General features: G+C 38.7%; 1 protein-coding gene across 4 annotated transcripts in view; it reads left to right on the top strand.

Annotated features, from left to right (window-relative positions):
* Positions 1-281: 281 nt before the first annotated feature.
* The window catches only part of LOC574897 (polypyrimidine tract-binding protein 1), a 33,388-nt gene continuing 19,732 nt past the window's right edge, over positions 282-13,937 (top strand). The window contains exons 1-6 of one of the 4 annotated variants that reach the window (XM_030996714.1): positions 282-456; positions 3,417-3,563; positions 7,283-7,519; positions 9,673-9,916; positions 11,142-11,200; positions 12,796-12,967. In XM_030996714.1, coding sequence (XP_030852574.1) covers positions 436-456; positions 3,417-3,563; positions 7,283-7,519; positions 9,673-9,916; positions 11,142-11,200; positions 12,796-12,967 — 880 coding nt within the window. In that variant the 5' untranslated portion in view covers positions 282-435. Of the gene's footprint in view, positions 457-3,416; positions 3,564-7,282; positions 7,520-9,672; positions 9,917-11,141; positions 11,201-12,795; positions 12,983-13,937 lie in introns of all 4 variants that reach the window. The other 3 variants (XM_030996713.1, XM_030996712.1, XM_030996715.1) reach the window with 3 other exon arrangements.

Raw genomic sequence — 13,937 nt, 5'->3', positions numbered from 1 at the left:
AGAGTTTCTACTGAAGTCTGTTTTTAGAGGAAATTTGCATATGAAGACCACTTTTCTTCTCTCTCTTTAGCAGGTTTCGCTGTACTGTGAAAGATGGTGATGATGTAGATGACGATCTGTGTGTTTGTGTGTGGGCGTGCATGCTTAATTTGTGTGTTTATGATTTATGTGCTTGCTTCTGGAAAAATTCCAGGATGAAAATTTAATGATTTGTCGAAACTCATTTCAATTAATTTCAAGCAATTTGTAATAGATCTTTTCCACTAACAATCCTATTTTCCCTTTTCTCATCTTCCCTTGTCTCTGCAGGTAAAGAGGGAAAACAGTGCGTCATCGCCTTCACGCGTGGTCCACATACGTAATCTCGCCAACGAGGCTTTAGACGCTGACGTCCTAAGCCTTGCCTTACCTATCGGTCGTGTCACCAAGTATCTCATGCTCAAAGGCAAAAACCAGGTATGGCTTCTATCATTCCTGTCAGTGAAATGATATCGTAAAGAGCAAAATTAATTTGATTTTTAGATTTTGACTAATACCTTTCTTTTTTTAGTGAAGTCTTCTTATAGTGAAGTCTTTTTATAAAACATGTACCTAAGGTAATTGTATTTAATTTAAAAAAAACAATGTACGAATAGTTTGCAAGTGAAAATGATTTGATTTGGCCAAATGGTAACACTTTGTAAATATTCTTTATTTGGTTCATCCTCCAGTAAGCTTTCCGTCCATGAAACACGATACTTCTCTGCCTCTGCAAAGAAGAAAAGAAGACAACAAAATGCTCAAATTTCTAGTAATAATTGCTGACTTAAAAAACTTTTCTTTGTAAACACATCCCCAAAGAAGTTTCACATGTTTATTTCAATATTATCATTTGATCCAATGCACAACAAATTAAAAAACTTTCTCAGATGTGTGAATAAGAAATGCTGTTAAATTTATTGTGGGAAAATAATTGTTTGTGAACGGGCAAGTTGGATGTGGAGATATTGGAAAAAGATAATGTAATCAACTTCAGTTAACATCTTTCAGTGTATTATGAGGGAAACAAGTAAAATGATAATATCATTGTGAAAGAAAAAATGATCAATGTATTGACCTTGGAGGCATATTGTCGATGGATGTCAGAAAAACCTCCATTTGCGCAATTGAAGTCCTTTTATTGTTTGAGCTGAATAGTGACTCCATTATGAGTGTCTGACTGTCATGATTATGGACATGACATGAGAAGAGAATCCAGGCAACATGCCGCCTTTTGTCACGCTTGCCTTAGCTGCCAAGCTTTCCCAGTCGAGTCGAGCCTTCCATTTGCCATGTTCTACTGCACACCAGAGCACCAGGCCACGTACAGCTCTCTCGTTGGTTGACTCGACGACGAGCAGTCTGGGACTGAGATGCATTTTTGATATGACTTGCCTTCCGTTGTCCATTGATAGCTCGAATAATTCACGTGGATAGGCAGGCAGGTATGTGTACCCTCGAGACGAGCAGAGCACTTGAGTGAATTGGATGTAACGAAAGGCAGCTAAGAGCCCTGATTGACTTTGCCGACTGCCGCTGCTCTCAACTATTGCTTCATTGAAGCTGCCGTATCGGGAGACTACTAGCCGTTTGTCTCTTCTGTAGCAAAAGGATTTCCTGTGTACCTACCTGCACATTTTGGCACTGGATTTTGTGACTTGGAAAGCCTGAAAATGTTTGTGAATCCTGTAAGCTTACAAATTGTTCTGAGAATTTTGTTGAAAGATGTTTTGCATGATATGCTGCCCAGGGCAGTGCTTTACTTGTCTATTGTTAGAAGTATATGTGTGCACCACGTTCATGGGCCAATGAGTTTATTCTTCTGTCGAGTGACAGCTTTTCTTGTGTTTAGAAGACATATTTGTACAGGATTGCTCATGAGCTATCCATTGGTTTCGTGTGTTCATTGATTACTCAAAGTTGCTGAATATTGTTCATAGAGTTAGCCTACCGTATGTAGTTTAGTTTCTTGTTTGTTGAAGTCTTCCTCATGGCTACATGTCTCGTACACCTCTCTCTCTCTCTTTTCTCTCTCTCTCTCTCTCTCTCTCTCTCTCTTTCTCTTTCTCTCTCTCTTTCTCTCTCTCTTTCTCTCTCCTTTCCCTCTTTCCTTTCTGTCTTTCACTTCTCTCTCTCTCTCTCTCACTCTTGCACTCTCACATTGATTTTAAAAGTTTTCTCAGACTCTTCTTCTCTCCTCTCCTCTCCTCTCCTCTCCTCTCCTCTCTCCTACCTCCCCCCATTGTCCCCATTCCCATCTCATTCTCCCCTTTTCTCTCACTCTCTCATTTACCCCCTTTTCTCTCTGCATCTCTTCCAATCTCGTACAAATCATAATGTTGCACACTTTCTCATCTGTCCTCCCTCATCAATTATTGTGGCACCCTTATTGGTTCCGCATCACTGCTTTTCTGACGGCCTTGTCGTGGTTGGTCTCTTCTCCATAACACAGACATCTGTTACTTTTGGTGTTGCACATTTGTGGCCAAAAAAATGCTTGAACTTTCCCCAAAGTTGTATGCATTCATTCTTTGCTGTAGTCCCATCCATTCTCTTTGTTGTAGGTCATTGTCCTTGTCTTTTTTTAATGTCTTTTCTCTTTTATTTGTCCTTTCTCTATAGTCTTTATGGTCCTTTGTCAAGATGTCGATTCTCTTTGCTACTTTTTTTTAAGCAGCTGAAAATAAAAAGCTGTGAAGTTGCAGAATTATGTTTGTATTTGCTCTGCATACGTGCTTGTCAACAGCACATATGGTAGGAATGGTCCTGAATGTATCTTTTGTTTGGTCCAATATCACTCTGCTGTTAGTCCCATTGGTGTGGTTTGGGGGTATTCAAGTACCAGGGATTCTACACATGAGAGTGGTTCGATGCCTACCTGCATTTAAAAGTAAAAATCCTTGCACAAGATGCCATCAAACCTGTCTTAGTGGTCACCTCTCTGTGGAGACCACCTGTCTATAGTGACCATTTGTATTGTCTCCTGTTTAAGAGGACACAAGTGTTTTAGAACTTGTCTGTAGAGGGGTCAATACTGCTCACCTATATTGTTGGCTACTGTGAAGAAACTTAAGTTGTGAACCTGTCTAGAAAGGTCGTCTGTTTGGCTTATGCAGTACCCACCTCTTTATAAAGACCACCTGCCTATAAAGGGATCATTATACTCTAAGGAAAATTATGTGTTACAGAACCTCTCTATAAAGACCAGTTGTCTGTTATCTTTTTTCTTGTCTTCTGTGAAGAAGAAACATGTCATAGAACCTGTCTAGAAAGGCCACCTGTCTGCAATAGCTATCTTTCCTATCATTCAATTCAGGCCTCTATAGACAGGTTTGACTCACTGTACACACACCATTTAATTGACCTCTGACCTTTGACCTTTCCTATTCATTCTACAGGCATTCCTCGAAATGGCAGATGAAGCGACAGCACAGACGTTTATCAACCATTACACGCACATGCCCAGGAACGTCCATGGACGACAGATCTACTGTCAGTTCTCGAAGCACAAGGAACTCAAAACCGACTTTGCCCACACGCAACAGGTGAGAACCAGAGGATTAACTCTTAGGTGCGATGGCGTCCAAGCTTGATATGGGATATCTCCTTCGGGAAATGAATACCCAAATTACATCTGAAAGTTTTAAATCTTTTACAGTAATAGCTCTATAAATTCTTACAAATACATGCTGTACACCCTGTAGGTGACCGAAAGAAGTTTCTGTCTTATCTTCGGTAGGAGTTTAGGATTTATGCCTACACATGTACTTTAAATTTAGCCCTTGCTATAGGTAACTAGTCCTTCTTCAGCTTTTAAAGTTGTTCAGATTAACTGTTGTTTGAATTTAGTGTGAAATCACAAATTTCCGTTATCCCTCACAATGATAAATTTGGAGCTGAAAGGGATAGGATAATGAATATTTAAAATTTGATAAACTAAAAGATATTCTAGACTTGACAACAGGTTTAATTGGTTTTGCCTACAATAATTGGATACAATATAGAGGAACTTAGAGCATTTACAGTTGGTAGACGTACCAAATGCATACAGACTTCTGTTAGATTGTAAACACATTATAGAAACGGGCTTTTGTTATATGTTCAGTTTTATGTCCAACTTTCTGATGTTGAAGGCATGATTATGACGCATTTATTAGAATTATCTGGGGAGATCCATTAAATAAGTGGAATGTTAGACAGGGATTTTTCCAGACATTACATATCACCTGATAAACACTACTTCGTCTCGGCCTTCAAAGAGATTCGTCTGTTTGCATTAGCAGTCTCCAAATATGAACAGATATAATAGGGAATATGACAATAGCTTTAACGCTTTCAGAAGTATGTATGCGTAATTACAGACAGGGACAGATCTTACCATGGATGAGTGATCCTCTAATGTAGACTGAAAATCAACCTGTTCATTGAATTCTGGTCATGTTACAGTGGATAGGTGATCCTCTTATTGTGTTAAACATTTGGACAGAAATTTGTCCTGTTAAATGAATTCTGGACATGTAGGTATTCTTGGAAGGGATGAGACAGAATTAGAAAGTTGAATAATAGAAATGAGTGCCAGAAGCTTAGTGAAAGCATACATAGTAGGGCTATGGTAGGAGTCACAAATAAAGGAGTACTTACAGGGTCTGATCACCTTGATACGGTTTAGGGGTAAGAAAAGACGTCTAGGAGTGGTCTTTGAGTGAATTTAAGAATGTTCAGAGACATGATGGAAAGCCTTGAGACATGGGCTATAATGGGGGGGGGGGGGGGGGGGGCTTGTATCGCAGACCGCATGCAGTTCGTTATATAGTGCAACTGGGGTGGAAATGTTCTTTCTTTGTATGCAACTTCTCATGCATGCCTTGTTGATGAAATTCATGGGAGACTTTTGGTAATTGTCATACTGGCATGTCTTCAGAGTCGTCTTGATACATTTCTTCCTTTTTCTTATCATTTCAAGATTTTTTACTTCCTCAATCCTTCTTCAGTAGTATTAAAGTGAGAGAAGGAAGGACTCATTGAAAAAACGAAACAATAGATATGTAACTCCTTTTGTAATTATGTTTATTTTCTGCAAATTGTATTGTTACTTTTTTTGAAAGAGAGGAAAAAGAAAGAAAGAAAAAATGGGTGGAAATCTTCACATCATTATGAATATTGTATGTACATAATTTTTGTCTGATTTAGGTCTACAGTACATGTTTTTGTAATGACAAAATATTTGTATAAGTGAGATTCTCGGTTTGACACTAGATTGGTCTTCTTCTATTCTTCATGCTTTGTTTACTCTTTTGACTTCTGCACAATAACTATATACTTTATATCTTCATTGACATGATCTATAACTGTTTTTCACTTTTGTTTCTCTTCCCTACTCTTCGTTTTTATCTCTCTCCCTGTCTCTGTTTTCTGCCTGCCTAACTGTCTTTCTGTCTGTTTGTCTGTCTGACTGTCTTTTCTGATATTTCTCCATCTTGTTTCTTTCAATGTCGCATTCTATGTTTTGTTTCTTTTCACCCTGTTTTTTCACTCTCCCTCTCCCCTTCTCTCTCTCTCTCTCTCTCTCTCTCTCTCTCTTTCTATCTCTCTCTCTCTCTCTCTCTCTCTCTCTCTCTCTCTATCTCTCACTCTTTATCTCTCTCTCTCTCTTTTTATTTTTCTCTTTTCTCACACTATAACTCCATCTGAATCTTTCTTTCCAAATCTCTCTTTCTCCTGCTCTCTCATGATAATTGTTCTGTAAACCATTGCTTCCATCTTCTACACAAATACCCAATGTCCCCTTACCCCACTACCCTTCTACACCCTATCCCCTCCTCTTGCACACCAATAATCAATCATTATATTTACCTGCAAAACATTCAATATTTTTCCATTTCACTGCCCATTCTGTTCTGTTTCCCAAAAAACAACTTAAAATCAATCTTGTAAACAATGCAATCTTGATGTCTTTTCATTTGACATATAACCGGCCGCAAACCCGCTTTCCCACGCCATTGCCTTCTTTTTGTGTTTAAAATGAAAAATCCCCATAACCTTGCCAATTCTGCAAAAAAATAAAATATATAACAATGGGATTGTTTGGTGAATGTACTGCTTTACTCATTTTGTTGTAATCCTCAATCTTCCACGCTTCGCTATTTCTGTCTCACGATTGGGTGCTGCCATTTTCTATTCATGCCCGCTTCCTTGTTATATTGCGTTTGTCTTTGTATGGCTTCGTATGGCTGCATGGGAATTTATGTTGCATTTTTCTTTGCATGGAATTTGTTACCCATGGTTTCTTTCAATATTGCTCTTTCTCCCTTTCTCTCCTCTCTCTCACACACACCCTCTTTCTTTCTCTTGGTTTTCCACCAACTCTTCCCCCCCCCCCTGACCCCGCCTTTGTGCGCTCCTGCCCTCTGTACCTTGTTGACAATCGTCTGGGAAAAATCCACACTCTTGCATGTTTGTTCGTTGTTGGAACCACCCCAATCACACAATGGCTCTATGTCCCGATCCGTGGTGAACTCTCTGTACATAATGCTAACCTGTTGCATTCATCCCTGTTGACTCTCTATCACACTCTCTTCGGCTTCATGAAATATCACATGTTGCTTTCAAACTCGATCCCTGAATGTGATGTTGTTAACTTTATTGTTCTTTTGCACTATTTTCTGTTATTTTTGTGTGTCTTGTTCATACTAATGCTGTTTCCTCTCTATGTTCACTCTAATTTCATGATACTTTCTACTTGTAAACGCTATCAAAATTAATATTCTGCAAACTGCAACAACAAAATATTTCCATCTCTTTCTTTGTTAAAATCTGATGCCTGTCATACCTAATATTTGTTTCCACTACTCGTCATGACTACTTTTATCACTTCAACACCATCACCTCTTGTTGCCATCATCCCCCTATCATCATCACCATCATCATCATCATCATCATCATCATCATCATCATCACCGTCATCATCACCATCATCACCGTCATCATCATCACCATCATCACCATTATCATCATCACCACCATCATCATCATCATCATCACCACCATCATCATCATCATCATCACCACCATCATCATCATCATCATCATCATCACCATTATTCTCATCATCATCATCATCACCACCATCATCACCATCATCACCACCATCATTATCATCATGAAACCTTCACCATCTACTCTACTACAACCATCAACATAACATCACTACCACTACCACCATCACTATCACCATGGAAACCCCTCACATCAATCAATCAATCAGGCCCTGGCTGTGCAAGCTGCCCTGGCTGCTGTGCATGCAGTCCTCAACACCTCCTCCGCCTCCTCCTCCTCCCCCTCCTCCTCCTCCGGCCCCTCTTACTCCATGTCTGGTAGCGGGGACCACCCCATGACCTCTTCATCTTCTGGCGGCGGCGGCGGCTTCGGAGATCATCTCCGCGACTCTCCTCCTCCGACGTCCTCCTCTGGATCTTCTAACCTGGATGCAAATACCATCTCTGTTGGTTTCTCTTTTAAATTTTCTATTTTTTAATCTCTCACATATAATTATTACTCTCTGTTATGATTATTACTACTCTGCACTTACTCTTTTAGCTTACGTTTCATGTTATGAGCATGCAAAGTTTTACTTGAATATTTTTTGTCTTTCGTAAAATGACATTTATTTTAAAGTCAATTTCTAGCATCCAAACTACATTTTTCTGGCCTTTTGGAATTTTGGGATCAAACAAATCTACCTGAGACAAAAGCCATCAATTGTTACAAACATTCATGTTCTTTTATTTTAGTAGTCACACATTTCTACTCTCTTTTCAGTTATATTCAATTCTCTCTTTCGGTTCATTTCCTTTCTTCAATGTTCAAATTATAAACTTCATGCATCTTTATGGGAAACTGTTGGAGCTAGATGATATGAAATCAATTTAAATCCCCTATGATCACTGTCAAGACAGTTGAAATTTAAAGATATCTTTTTAAAGATCAAATGAGAGTTAAATAGCCACATTTAATTCATTAGCTTCCATTGAACTAACAAATAATTTGTTTACTCTGATGTGAGTTCTCACTCTCAGTGCAATTCTTAATGTCTCTGTCTTTGTGTAATATTTCATTTAATACTCTGATTTTCTAAAATATTCTTTTCTGATAATTTCTCAAAACCCTCCTTTTTAATATAATAAAATGTATGCAACAACACTTACACCAGAATCAAATTCCAAGTACTGAGTGATAGGGTATGAAAAAGTTATTTATTATTAATAGATGCAAATGCAAGAAAACGTGCTGTATTTGAATATCTCATCTGTTTTTAAAAGCTGACCATTTTAATACATTCTCATCAATATTTGAACCAAAATGGCTAATTTATGTTATGAATGTGCTTATAAGAGATCTATTAATTGGCCAAGACTGAATAGACCATTTTCGTAATGTTATCAAATTTAATTGCATCCATAAATCATTGCTAGGCAATACAAACATGGCTTGTTCTACCAAACAACACGTAATGTATGCAATTCGCATTCTGACTATTGAAATTTAAGTATTCGTAACAGGTGAATGAACTAATTTGTAAAGAGGCACTCAAATTTGTTTACTTTACTAAAATGGCATATTGGGTGATTATCCATGTCTGCACACATCAATCGCTAGTATTGTGAAGAATTAATTGTTTCTTGGGCAGTATTGTGATCCTACCTGTTGGATAACATTTCTTTGTATTGCAAGGTGCAAGGTGCAGTCTAAACATTCACACAGCCTGCTAACACTTTACTTTGGAATTATTTGCAAGTTGCTAGAAGTATTTCTTATTATGAACTTATAAATAGAACAGTAACTATTAAACAATTTTATTTTATTCCCTGATAAGAAACAGTTTATACGCAGTTCTCATGAAAAAACAATTGCACCCCCCAAGACTCTGATTATAAAAATAGAATTAGAAGTAAAGGGAGGGTGCCAGTAATCTTTTATTGGCAATACCCAAAAGCACAATTATCATAATTAGGAAAAATTCATGGAAACTTGAATCGCCTCGATAGCATGAATGAATCATTTTGCAATACCTAATCAGATGATGGTTTGTGGAATGAGTTACTTAGAAAGTGGATTAGCTTCATACCTGAGTGAGTTAGACAGCCATTAAGGGGTAGTAATATAACAAAGATCTCTTTATGTTCCCTTCATATTCTGAGATCCATTTTAAATAAAATTAGGATGGTGCGCTATGATTAATAACCCCTTGCATGCTTCTAGGGTCACAATGCAAAATAACTTTTAGGCATCAAGTTTTGATAACAAATTTTTTTAAATCTTTTTAACGGGATATATCTTGTTCCTGTTTGAGAAATAAAGAAAAATCTAATATTTGTTCCAAACATATGGAATAACAGTTGCAGTCTTTAGGTGGATTTTGCTTCTTATAGTGTGGAAGGGGTTAACATAGATTGAATTTTCTTTCACCAACATGGTGATAGAGTTGGCACACACATCAAACAAACACTGTCTTGCTCTTGAACCTCACTTCACAAATCAGAGCTGCAGTAGGTTCTTTAAACTCTTGCAGTAGCCAGTCTTTAAGAAAAGACCTTTCTATCTACGCCTTCCTAACCCGGTTGCACCCCTCCTCTCTCTTTCGCCCCCTTCCAACAGCAAATCGCCTCGCAGGTGGCCCTCCAGGCGGCGCAGCAGCACCCCATGCTTCAGCCGCATCCCATGCTACAGCAGCACCCGCAGCACGCCACACACCCCAAGGTACCGGACACCGGCGGTGGAGTCAACACCATCCTCCGAGTCATCGTGGAGAATGTGACCTACCAGATCACCGTCGACACCCTCCATGAGATCTTCAGGAAGTATGGCACCGTGCTCAGGATCGTCACATTCATCAAGAGCGGTAAGGAAGCTTGAGCAAGATGGATGGTTTGTCTCTTAGGAGTACAGTCTAGCCTGTTTATAGCGACCGCCCAAGGGAAACACAAAAAGTGACCTTTGTAGAAAGGCTCCTTTAGTACATGTACATGATTCAATGAGAAACCATTTTCAAGGGAAACAACAAATTTGGCCTTTGTAGACAAGTGGTCTTTTTAGACAGATGGTCTTTGTAGACAGGTGGTCACTAAAGCAGGTTTGATTGTACTTGAAAGGAATCCTCTAGTAGAAGTGTCGTAGTTAAGTGGTTTAAGCGCTTGGCTTGAAATTCCAAGGCCGTGGTTCGATGCCCGACACGGCACTAATGTCCTTTGGCAAGGCATTAATCTGCATTTGCCATACTCGACCTAGGTGAGATTAATGGGTCCCTGGCAGAACTTAATTTCTAGAAATGCGAGAGTGCTTGTAATGGCAGCTAGGATAAAGCCGGGGTAATAATGAATTTGTGCACCTTGGAATAGAAAGACGGCGCTATATAAATGCCTATTATTAGTAGTAGTAGTAGTAGTGTCTGAAGTATTGGACAGTGCTTTTCAATGAACCTGTCTTGCAGGATGTTTTTAGACACAGACCTTTGAGAATTCCCTCTGGTCAATTTGTGAGGAAAAGTCTACTCAAGTTAATAAAGCCTGAAACTAAAAAATATCCTGCTTAAATTCTTCAAGAAAGCCATTGAGGATGTGAAGGATACCCTTGGTGACTTCTTAAAAGGGCCAGTGCTAGTAGGCAACTTCTAAATAGAGTCTTCTATAGACTATAGAAGGTTTTGTCAGTCTCTTATTCTGTGGACTGCAATGCTCGGAAAGTCTCTTAAAAACAGTTTGGATGTGTTTGGAGGGGGTTAATTTAGTTGAATGAAAGATGTTCCAAACTGAAGAGCTGTGAATGCACCATGTTGAATCAATTTCTTTGAAACAACCTGAAATTGAAGCTTGGACCAAACCCTGTTCTGGACCAATTTGATGTATTGTGGACTTTGTTTCCAAGTGACCCATTTTTACCCTGCCTGATTGTATAGTACACAAACTGTTAGAACTCACAATGTCATTAGAGTCTTGGTCAATGGGACAAGAACGATGCAGAGCAGCACTATACACTAACAGTTTGAAGATTACATTCCTAAAATTGTCACGGGCGGTGTCTCAGACATCTATTTGAGATATCTTCTTTCTTGTGTTTTGGTCCTACAGGTCAGTTCCAGGCCCTTGTACAGTTCTCTGATGCATCACAAGCTGCTGTAGCTAAATTGGTAAGTATCCTCTCTCAAGAGCTCTTCACGTAGCAGCCAATCATTCCTCTTTTAGAGGAACAAGTCCTGGGCCCCATTTCACAAAACTTGTCAGCAGTGACAAATGACAGTTTTTGTTATAAGCTAGTGATATTCTTGCTTCTGATTAGTTATCAACAGATTTGTCACTGACTTTTGTCAATGAAAAAAGGCTTTGTGTAACTGGTCCTTGTTGTTTGGTCTTCAAACTAATTTTTATGATTCCTTAATTTCCTCTCCTTTTTTGAAAGCCTCCATTTAATTAAGATCATTCAAAATGTACACTGTTTTTTCTAATTGTTCATTGACGTATTTCCTATTGTCTTTGAGGAAGGTTGTAGCAATTTTTTTGAGTGGTTAAATGTCATCGAAGTAATTAGAAAAGAGGTTTAGTTCATGTTGTTTGAAACAGTAATACCTCGGTCTCATTCCAAAACTGACATGTCATTCATTGACACTATGCTATTCAGTACTGACGTGATGCGAAAGTGTTTTCTTTTTATTCAACAGGAAATAACAGTAAAACATTGACTTCCTGTATTTTAATATTGTTATAATCATCTGGAGTCGACTAGGTGCATTGACTGAAAACCTGATCGCAAGTTTTGCAAACAGCACTGCCGCGAAACTATTCATTATAGGCAATGCCGGGGGCATGCCTGATATAGTAACATGGATTGTTTTTATGACAGGTTATTGGTTGGTATTGTGAGAAAACCGGCAAGGTTATTGTGAGCAAGAGCACCCGCCTCAGGGCTCCTCTCTAGTTATATTGCTAAACAGTCTTTGAGCAACGACCTAAAGAAAACAAAAATAAGAGAACAAAATGGCTACTCTCTCCCCAGGACTTGTGCCATGTAATGGTCTTACATGTATGTCTCGAAAAATCAATAAGCATCTAGGAAATTTCATCTAAAGTCTTGATCTTCTCTCTAGTGGAATATATAAACATGCACAACAATGGCAGGAAAGTGAAGTAAATGGGAGAAAGCAATGATAATGAAAACAGCCTGGAAAGTTTACCTTGACCTCAGTCAAAGAAAAAAACAATACTTACACTTAAATGTAGGTGATTTGTGACCTAGTGTTATATCAGTTGAGATGAATTTGTTTTCACTCATCACTTTAAGAATGGTTATTGAAAAGGTGATATATTGGGGGGGGGGGGATATTCCTTTTATTTTTGGAAAGATTATTATCCGTTTGAAAAACCTGGTAACTACATGGCCGTGTTATGTATTTCCTGCTTGGAATATAAAAGCACCTCAAAACCTTTCACAACTATGATATGTGCTGCTCTTTTAGGCTTACTACATACAGCATTGCACAAAAGCATCGGAAATTCCATAGATTAAAAGTTTGTGAGTTATTGTACATGTAGCAATGTTTTGAAATCAATGGTTTCTCAAGTGCACTTATGTGCTCAGCCCCCTCAGAGAGGTGAAAGAATCTTCTACTAATCAAAAGAAACAACCTACCTCCTTCCAACTCTTGAGAAAAACCTTGGCTACGGGTGAATTTTACAACAAGTCGCAAATCATTTGTTAACTTTAGACCCTTTTTTTGAATAATTGCAGGAGTTAGATGGAAAGAACATCTACAACAACTGCTGCCAGCTTCGCATCGACTTCTCCAAACTGACCAACCTCAGCGTCAAGTACAACAACGAGAAGAGCCGCGACTACACATGTGACCTACCGCAAGGTGACGGACTCACAGGGGTCGATCCTAGCACTGCTGCCATGTTAGGTAAGCCACTCTCAGGCAAGTCCCTATGGAGACGGTACCGGTCTTCTACCGCATTAAAGAATGATGCGACGATAGACTCGATCTGTTTATGAATATCAGTAGCCCCGTGTGCCTTTAGTTGGAAATGAAATTACCAACCCTGATCGCTTACTGCATAACTATTTTGCTTCCATGTTTTGTTTTAAATTGTTAATGATGAAGTTGATTCTCGATTATATCAGACCTCCTGCTAGCCCATTTGTAAAGTGAAGTAAGGCCTACTCTTGTGTGTGTATGCAGTCCCACACATAGGCTTTTCATTCGTCCATGTTGAGTCCAGTCGCATGTTTCGAATGTACAATGTAACGTGTCCCCCTTCCCCATCCATATTCCTAAATTACCTGCACTCCTGCTCCACCCCATTTCCACCTGCATAACCTCTCCCCCTTCCCTCCCTCTCCTTCTCCCCCCCCCCCCCCTCCCTTTCCCCTCCCCATCACACGTTTGCCAGGATGCTAAACTGAACTTAAGTGATACTCTGAATAATACTACTTTTAAACTGAAAACAACTTTGTATGAATCGACGTCGAACGAATGCATGAAATTGCAATTCCTTATCAACATAATAGTTTAGTGCATGATTTTGTGCATGGCATATTTGAAACCCCATATTGAGTAATAACATTGATATTATTACATTCAATTAATCGCTCTGAATTGAGAATTGCCCTTGAAATGACTTCCTCTCCCAACCCTTAATAAAAACAATATTAGAAAAATGTAAATGAATGCATACACAACAATAACAAAGATAGAGACAGAGAGGTCCATAAATGTGTTTTCATGAATGTACTTAACTTTTCTCTGTTTGGTGATAGTTATGCCATTTTTTATTTTCATTAAATTATTGAACATGATCACATTCAAGCATGTTACAGAAATAATAATGGATGTTGATATTGTTTTTGAGCTGAAAGGAAGCTAGTGCGTG

This window comes from Strongylocentrotus purpuratus, unplaced genomic scaffold, assembly GCF_000002235.5.
Source record: "Strongylocentrotus purpuratus isolate Spur 01 unplaced genomic scaffold, Spur_5.0 spur5_scaffold_3, whole genome shotgun sequence".
Taxonomy (NCBI): Eukaryota; Metazoa; Echinodermata; class Echinoidea; order Camarodonta; family Strongylocentrotidae; genus Strongylocentrotus; species Strongylocentrotus purpuratus.
Note: the sequence above shows the minus strand (reverse complement) of the source record. Positions and strands in the feature narration are given on the sequence as shown.